The sequence below is a fragment of the Musca autumnalis genome, unplaced genomic scaffold (genome assembly GCF_047663935.1).
Source record: "Musca autumnalis isolate F117 unplaced genomic scaffold, ASM4766393v1 scaffold_4, whole genome shotgun sequence".
Classification (NCBI taxonomy): Eukaryota; Metazoa; Arthropoda; class Insecta; order Diptera; family Muscidae; genus Musca; species Musca autumnalis.
Window position 1 is genome coordinate 156,808,063 of NW_027411977.1, and position 9,723 is coordinate 156,817,785.

General features: G+C 32.5%; 1 protein-coding gene and 1 long non-coding RNA gene across 2 annotated transcripts; both read left to right on the forward strand.

The window, feature by feature from the left end:
* Positions 1-5,269: 5,269 nt before the first annotated feature.
* On the forward strand, positions 5,270-5,669 carry LOC141402700 (uncharacterized). The gene is made up of 3 exons (XR_012412698.1): positions 5,270-5,420; positions 5,474-5,577; positions 5,642-5,669. It is a non-coding gene; the product is annotated as an uncharacterized lncRNA (long non-coding RNA).
* A 2,965-nt stretch (positions 5,670-8,634) lies between these two features.
* On the forward strand, positions 8,635-9,723 carry LOC141403132 (uncharacterized). The gene is made up of 5 exons (XM_073985297.1): positions 8,635-8,765; positions 8,825-9,022; positions 9,078-9,266; positions 9,336-9,524; positions 9,577-9,723. Exons 1-5 carry the CDS (start codon positions 8,715-8,717, stop codon positions 9,721-9,723), a joined length of 774 nt encoding a protein of 257 aa, XP_073841398.1. The 5' UTR covers positions 8,635-8,714.

Genomic DNA, 9,723 nt, shown 5'->3' on the forward strand with positions numbered 1-9,723 from the left:
ATAAAATATATCATGTAAATCAGCCTAAAGCTGAGGCTTCTGTTAAAAGATTTTATTTGCTATTTTCAATTTATACTGAATAGAATGTAAATGATTGGTAAAGACTTTTCATCTCATCTGCTGGGAATTAAAAGTATATTAAATTTGTTGCAACTTCAACACTACATATATTTTAGAACATTTTATTATTATAAACATTATGTAAAATGGTTATTAATTATTCGCTCTTGGACACGTTTGGCTACTGCTGATGGAGTTCCCAATGATATCACATTAGAAATACTTTCTGCTTCAAACAATTCATCCATTATATCGAACCTCTCTTCCCCTAAACACATATTATATAATACGGAGCATGCATTTACAATTCTTCCCGCAAATCCTGGCTCATACAAAAGAGTTCTTTGCCTTGATAAACAACGCCATCTACTTTTTAATACACCAAAAAGTCTTTCAACAGGATTTCGAGCTTTACATAGTGCCTCATTATAACGGTATTTTGGACTTCCTTCTGGTTGATTGGGCAATGGGGTTATCAACCAAGGATCCAAAGGATACTCAGAATCTCCTAAATAATAAGATTTATTTTGTATCTTTGCCTTATTAAATTGTATTGCAATGTGTACCAATTATGAATATGTTTTGACTTCCTCTTTCGAAAGACCTTTGCATAACTCTTTTTACTGATGATGAACTCCATATGAATGAGTCGTGTCGCGCACCTGGAAACTTCGCATTTACTTTAATATTTTTAAATTTGGGTCGCATATCTATGATTATACTATGCAAATATTAATAAACAAGATTTTTGAACATTAAGATTTTACCATTTGCACGTTTATTGAGTGGTAGCCATGGTGATTCACATAAGCTTCTTCATGAATTTTTGGAGCTAAAATGGAAACATGGCTACAATCAATTGCCCCAATTGTACCACCTACGAATGGGGCTGATGCGCTAGAAAATGTTGCTTTTGCAGCTATCCGTTCTTCATGAGTCATCGGAAATTTTACTGTTGAACAAAATAGGATATCATTGATAGCATTCGTGACACGATGAATACATCGACTTATTGATGGCTGGCTCATGGAAATGCCCCATTGCTCTCCAACAGGCCGTTGATAACATCCTGTTGCATAAAACCGTAATGTCGCCAATACCTTTACAAAAATGAATGGTTGATTTATTTCATTTCATTTGGTACAATATTATGGACCAACCTGTTTTTCACTTGTAAGACCCGTAATTCGCGATCCACGTAGATGATCATCTAGGGCAACAGTGAGGTCTTGGGCTAAAGATGGACCTATGCGATACAGTTTTTTAAATTCCTCTGTTGGTAAATTGAATTGATTGTCCAAATCCCGAAGTTCACGCCGGTTTACACTTGAATCTGTAGTACGAAAATTTTCCCGTGAAAATTCGTACATAAGGTATTCCAACGACATCCTTAATAATAAAATTATTTTTCAAAACTTAACAACTCCAAATGTATTGTTGTTTACTTAACGACAAAATTGAGTCTAAAAATATCAACTGTCGTTAAAAACAGTTATAGAATACCAAAATCGATAAAAATGTTGTTTAAATTTTTAAACAATTCGACAATCGTTAAAATGAAATAGAGAATAGGCCTACAGGTCTGCTTTCTTGTCCTCCTTGACCACTTAAAAGCCTTTGACACCGTAGACCACTATACCATGGCTTATAAGGTTAGGATGCTTTTTAATTTCTCAACTACGTCTACAAACCTTATAATGTCGTACTTACATAACAGGTCACAATCAGTTTATTTAGGTAACGTTAAATCCAGGTCAATGCCGTTTAACAAAGGTGTACCCCAAGGTTCGATTATAGGCCCACTGCTCTTTTCATTGTACGCAAATGAACTTTAATGAAACCTATCCTACAGCCGAATTGACATGTATGCAGACGACGTGAAAATTTACCTAAGCAGTCCACTAAATGATATTGACCAGTGCGTTCTTAAGCTGGGTACACATTGTCATTTTTTTTTCGAACGTTCCCAACGCCACTCTATCTGATATCTACACCAAAATCTACAATAAAATATAAAGAATTATATTCATCACACATTCTGCAGACAGGTTCTCTTAGTGCATAATTAGTGCGATGAGTATCAATGTTACAGAAACGATAGTATCTACTGAATAGGCACATTTATTCTAATAGAAGAGATAAGGAAATCTGAAAGTATATTGCCATTCAAAAATTTTTGTACCATAATTGTATTGAACATAACACGTCTTCTTTTTAATGTTGGTAATCTGATTAACTTACGCCTGGTCGTATATTATGGCAGGATGAAATCACTATTCCAATGAAAGCCTCTTAAAGCAAAAAGTAAGAATTGTTTTGCACAGATTCAGTTTTATCGGAATATTTCGTATAATAGGGATCTCATACAACAGAACCATATTCAAGTATAGGTCTGACAAGTGAGACAAATAATTGCTTGGTGACATAGGGATCAGAAAATTCCTTTGCCCAACGTTTAATGAATCCTAAAACTCCATTTGCTTCATTAACCATTGTTATAATGTGATTATTGAAATTTAGTTTGGGATCCAATCGGACACCTAGATCAACAAGGGAACTACAGATATTAGAGTTGATTCATTTATGCGGAAAACATATGTTAAAGGTGAGGTTCTAGAGAAACACATATGTTTACATGTCTTTAAATTTAAATCCATGTTATTAATAGCGCACCAGCGGGAGAATATATTTAAATCCTCCTGCAGTAATTGTAAATATTCTACAGATTTGTGTGTTATAAAATTTTTAACATCATCTGCATACATAAGTAGTTCAGAATTTTTATTGACATCGGTAAATCATTTACAAATAATAAAAACAAGACAGGACCCAGATGACTCCCTTGAGGAACACCTGATGGTACTTTTATTGATTTGGAATGACAACACGCAGAGAAAAAATATTTTTTTAACTGGTGGTGGGCAAAATTTTATTTTGGCTGGCACCAAATAATTTTTGTGTCGCACATATTATTTTTAAGGCGATAATGTATATTGCCAATTTTGATTCTGTTCACCATATAAAACAACAACAAATTAAAAAATCTCGATATATGGTAATATTTTCATAATTATCTGATGGTCAGTCCAACCAGATTGTGGTTAACTCAGTTTGACATATGAACTGTCAAATAACTAGGAAAGTTGTCCTATGCACGCACTACAGTTGTTATGTGAAAACGTGTAATTGCAAATTATATAGAAGTATATGTGTAAGTAAGAATTAATAAATTCAAAAAGAAGTAATCCTAATACATTTTACGATCCCGCATTACGCTTAAATAAAACAAATTATCTAAACATTTTCCTTTTGCCTTGTTTCCACGTTGTTTTGTTTTCATTGCATTGACATCGCCAAAAGTTTTTTGAACCAATCTAACAGCGAAACTGTGAGAGAAATATCCCGTTACTTTTTATCTCTACTATCCCAAACATTCTCATTAGTTGTTCTGTTGCTGGTTAAAGCGGTTGTAAAATAAGAATGAAATAAAAATGAATGGTGTAAAATTAATAAAAACAACGTTCCAATCAAAGAATGAAATAGTTCAAGTGTTTTTTGATGACATTAACGACTACAATTTATTTGTGAACGAAGGTATGAAAGTGTTTAGAAAGAAAAATCTAAAAGTGGCAAAAACATATCAGTATTTGAGTTGTGTTTCCGTGCAGTTTTTGGGCATTATTTAATTTGTTAGCGCTCCCACATTTAATAATAAAAAGAAATCGCATGCAAGTGATCAAAATAACAAGCAAAACAAACAAAATACAAAATAAGCATCTGTTGTTGTTGTTGCTGTTAGCATAAACATCTGTTCGGTCTTGCATATGAAACACGCAGAGAGACGGCAGAGAGAACATCATATTGTTTTTGTTATTGCCTTTTGTTTTGTTTTTTTCTGAATGTTCTTGTTATGAAGTTTAAGTATTGACGGCAAGTCAGTGCAACCGACTTTTTATTACAGATTTCTTTTAATCATTATTGAAATCTTTGTTTTAATGCATTTCAATTCCAGTCAAGAAAACTTACAACCTGTCCTCGACATCTGAAGTGGAAATTTTCAATAAACAATTTATTATAAAAGAAGATATATTTACCGATTTTGTGCAACAGTTTTATGCTTCGACGGATTTTGTACTAGAAGTAAAGTTAAGTGGTAAGTTGTTAACCATTGTGCATACTGATTTTTTATAATTTCTGTTTTTATAGGTGAAAATATTTCTCCCTCATCATCAAGCATTACCCATGATTTAGAGTCACAATCATCCAGCTCCAGTGTTGTTTCCTATCCAACGGCCCAGGCTTCTCCGATTGTTATTTCAGAAGAGGTTTCGTCTTTAAGCGAAAACGATATCTTAGCCAATAAGAATCTTTTTCCAATTATTCCAACAGAAGAGGCATGTACAATAATAACAACTTCGTACATATGTACATAAATATTATTTGCAACCCTTTTTACGTTTCAGACTATAAAATCAATTCCTAGAATTAAACAACTACTAGAATGCAAGGTTCTGCAAAACAGGGAGAGGACGGAAATAGCAAAGAATATTATATTACATATCCTAGATCAGAATCCAAATTGACAGTAAGATATTATTTAAATAATGATTGCTTTATTTATTTATTCCTTTCTATTTCAAATGCAGGCTTCTTAAGGATGATTTTATACAACTGTCTCAATCGATAGTAACCATTCTCCCGACTGAAGTTACGGAAACGTATTATATACCCTTTACAAAAGGACATTTGGCTAAAGGAAAACTGTACGATGCTTACAACAACCAAAGGAGCAAATTAGGTGCACTGGGTCTTATAACCAGACGAACTATTTCAAAAGAAAAGAAGTGTAAGTAATAATATATTATAATACATATATATAAATATATAAGAAGTATGATATTTTTATAGCAAATGATTTCTCTGCTACACAAATGAATTATGCAGGAATAACATCTGATGAATTGGCAATTCTTAAAATAGAGGGTTCCGATTGGAATACAATAAAAGAAATTTGGAAAAAATCTCATCATCAACGACAAAATGAACTTCGCAATAATGATTTAAGTACTAATGAATATATACAGAAATACAACGTTCTTTCCTATGAGAACGCATTGGAATTGGTATGTATTACTTTTATTTCAATTTTAATTAAAAAACATGTAAGAAGTTTAATAAGACCTATTAACTTGATTTAACTATTTTTTAGCTCCAGTTAGATGTCCACATGCTATATCCATCATGCGGAAATATATACATTTGGAAACAATATTACCAACTAATAGTTGCTAAAGCAGAAAAGATAAATGAACACCGTGTATTCAACATATTAAGAAATATCGATAGAACCGAAGTTGAAGGTACAATTGTTGAAAACTATTAAATTCAGAACTAATGCTTATAATCTTTTTAGATTCAAAACTTGCACAGTCTTTCATGTTAATACCGTATATATTACCAGCTTACAGAAAGAAATCTAAATTGGAATGTCAGGAATCATTTATATATTACTGAAGTGTATGTATACAGTGTTGACTTAAAATTTACGTTTGAGTAACAAATTTTTACATATTTTGAACAGAATATTCAAGAGGCTGACAACGAAACAAGAAGACGAATAAAAAGACTTAAAACTGACACTCAACCAAAAATATATTTTGTGGGTGATTCAACAAAAGCTGTTTCAGTTGCATATGTGGATATAAGTGGATATAGATTAAAATTGGAGAATCCTCTACAAGCTGTAGAAGCCTGTTTTTATTCGTTTATGGCTATGAATATAAAGTATCCAAATACATGCCTACACATATGGACTTTTATACAGCAGATAATTTGTGATATAACAACGCCGTGGGACACTGCAATACCAGCAGTAAGTACCTTATTAAATGAATTGCGAATGGAAATTGCAAAATAGAGTATTTATTTTAGTTTTATAATAGAACTCATTCTGAGTATAAACATTCATATTGAAGTAACTTTTTTATATTCCTATTAAAATAATTTTTGTTTATTTTCGATGGATTCAATTAAATGTTTCTGTTCTTTTGACCTATTTGTGAATGAATACAACATTTGAAAAGGTACCATAGAAATTTATCATCAATAACTTGCTGCTTTAATAAATGTGGACGAAAGAATCATCGATTGCATTCTTACATATGTCATTTAAAAAGACATTTAAAGAAAAATAGTAATAATAATGCATTAGACATTCCCTCAATAGAATCAGACGAAAATGTTGGCATTGCTGATGTCCAATCAAATTCAGATATAAGCAATTTAGAGAATACTGAGCTATGCACAACGCATTATGATAAAGAATCCGGTTCAAATATAAGAATTGATCTTTTAAAACAGATTGTTAAGGCTTACTGTAATGAAGCTATACCCCGCAATAAAAGCCTCAACATAATACGAAATGTGACAATGGGTTTCTATAAATACCTACGAATATTAAGGATGAAATTGAAGGATTCTCTTGTGGATGAAGAAATTTTAGTATTCCTCGATAATTTAGTTGACAACAGTATAATTAGATCGGAATATAAACTTTTGAATGAATTAAAACGAACAGAATACTTTGTGGAAGCTAAATTTATATCAGTACATCGAGAACTTCAAGAAGTTTTATCTGTAGGTGGATCAGTTAAATTGAAAAACATAGATTTCTCAATTGCAATGTTACCATTGACCACGTTCTTCTAAATTCTTTTTAATAAGACGTTTTCTAGGACGTTGTCCAATTCTTAAAGAATTCCGCCTCATGTTCTTCTTCTCACTGAACCAGAACTAATAGATATACTCAATGGAAATATCATTAACTGGAAATGTTTAGCTAGTTTCTTAAAAAATTGTAATTTATATAGAAATAATCTACTATCAGAATATAATCTGTAAATTTTTCTTACCTAAAATATCTCTTAAATATTTATCATAACTTTTAATTGTTGGACAGACGACCAAAGGTCAATGTCAAAAATATTTTAAACAAATTATTCTTTTGCTTGCTTTCTTTATATTGCTATATACTATGTAAACATAAATTAACCTAATAAAAGCTAAAGAAATACAGAATAGTAACATTTTGTAATAATTAGTACAAATTATCACGTAAAAAGAAACATGTTAGTTTTTTCATTGTGTTCCCGTATTTTTAATGGTTATGTTAGCAAAAGAGCAAATTATCAAATATTGCTTTCCTATATAAATTTCTTCAAAAAGTATGGGGAAGAAAAAATTACAAGATATCAATTAGATGCCATCAAACATACTACATACTAGTTTCTACTCGGGCAAATTTGTATAGCAGATTATAGGTAAAGAGAGTGCTATTCACCGCATTTTTTTTGAAGAGAAGTGTAAGTTTTGCTAGTTTTCGTAGTACGGGAATGCATTTCTAGCACAAAACGGAAAAAAGTGAATGTAGTGCTGTTGTTTAGTCCGCATTACGGCAACGAAAAGAGTGAACAAATGCATAAAATCAGCCGAAACGGTGAAATAGGTGCTGGAAAAAGGAAGAATTCAGGTCCATATAATGGTGATCCAGATGAGCTGAATAAAAAGTTCATTGACATTTCTTCTGTTAACGCAGATCCTTTATTCTATGGCAACGACGTTGAACATACATATGGTAGTGTAATTTCGTAATTTCGAGTTCCGATGCATAACTCATGATGAAGTAGTTACTTGTTTTGAACAAGTTACATCTAATGTCATAGGTCCAGATGGAGTGGATCCAAAGTTTGTTCGCATAATCCTTCTTCGTCTTATTCCATATTTCCCTTACTTTTTCAATGCCATCATTACTTCCAGTACCTACCCCGTGCTCTGGAAACATGCTAAGATCATTCCAGTCCCTAAGTCGAATACAGAGTTTCGTCCTATAGCCATATTGTGCTACATTTCAAAAGTGTTTGAAAAAGCCATGCATAAGCAAATGTCGGAATATTTACAAAGGGAATCATTGTTATGTGATGTACAGTCATAGCTGTACCTCCGCACTAATTGAGGTCGCAGGGTCAATAAGGAGTGATATTCATGAAAACCAGTAGGCCTATTCTGTAACTTTTAACAACTATTGTTATTGTTAATTTTATCGACAGATTTTGTTGTTTGCAGTAACGATTTTGCTATTCTGTACCTTATTTTTAACAACTGTCGACAAGCAGTATTTGGAAATGGTAACCCTGTAAAAAAATGTCAAAAGTTATAACTTCAAAAAGAAAATACATATCACACTTACTAAAGGTAAGGGAAAATAAATGTCGTTCGTGGTCAGTGATTAATAGTATGAAATTGTTTTACAGATGGCAGCCAAAAGAAGCCGAGCTTCGTCAGAACAAATAAGATATTTGGTCGACTTCATGACATGAAAAAGCCATGCATAAGCAAATGTCGGAATATTTACAAAGGGAATCATTGTTATGTGATGTACAGTCATAGCTGTACCTCCGCACTAATTGAGGTCGCAGGGTCAATAAGGAGTGATATTCATGAAAACCAGTAGGCCTATTCTGTAACTTTTAACAACTATTGTTATTGTTAATTTTATCGACAGATTTTGTTGTTTGCAGTAACGATTTTGCTATTCTGTACCTTATTTTTAACAACTGTCGACAAGCAGTATTTGGAAATGGTAACCCTGTAAAAAAATGTCAAAAGTTATAACTTCAAAAAGAAAATACATATCACACTTACTAAAGGTAAGGGAAAATAAATGTCGTTCGTGGTCAGTGATTAATAGTATGAAATTGTTTTACAGATGGCAGCCAAAAGAAGCCGAGCTTCGTCAGAACAAATAAGATATTTGGTCGACTTCATGACCAACAACAAAGATTTGGCAAGCGGGAAATTTGCCAAAATGAATGGAAAGCTCGAAAGCAAAAAGAAATGGGAAGAGCTATCTGTTTCTCTTAACAGTCTTGGAGGGGCAGACAAATCACCTGACCAATGGCACACTGTAAGTATATTGCAAATATTTTCACAACATTTTGACCTGTTTTTATTTATTGAAGGTATGGAGGGATGTAAAAAGTCGGACTAGCCAAAAATGCCGAGAAAGTAAGCGTCAACAGGCTCTTACCGGGAATAGGGAAGTAAATGAGGAACCGATGACAGACATAGAGATGAGGGTTGTGGAAAAAATAGGCAATGCTTATATGGAAGGAGATGAGTCTGTAAAGGAAAATGTGCCAATGGAAGAGGTAACAGTGTAAATTATCATTTGTAAATAAGTTATATGCTAATTGAGCATTGTATTTTTATTCATACAGGAACTTCAACTGCTTCTTGAAAGTGGAGAAGAGATAGGCAACGATATCTCTCAGAAGTCCATTACATCAAATGAATCGGCTCAGTCATTAAAAAGGAAAGAAAAAAGATTAAAAAGAAAACGCGAAGAAAGGGATGAAGTCCAATCGAAGTTTTTGGATATTGCCAATAAACAGGCTGAATCGCTTAAGGTAAGGTATTGGAGCAATAATTTAAATTTATTTCAAATTGCTCTTCTCATAGATGTTGGCCGAGTGTAATGCAGCTAATACAGAGAGCAATAAAATGATGGCCGAAGCACTTAAAACTATGGGAGAAGGTCTAAAAGCAGCTGCTGAATCTTTGAATAACATATCCAATGCTCCTAATAATATGTTTAATTACAATTAA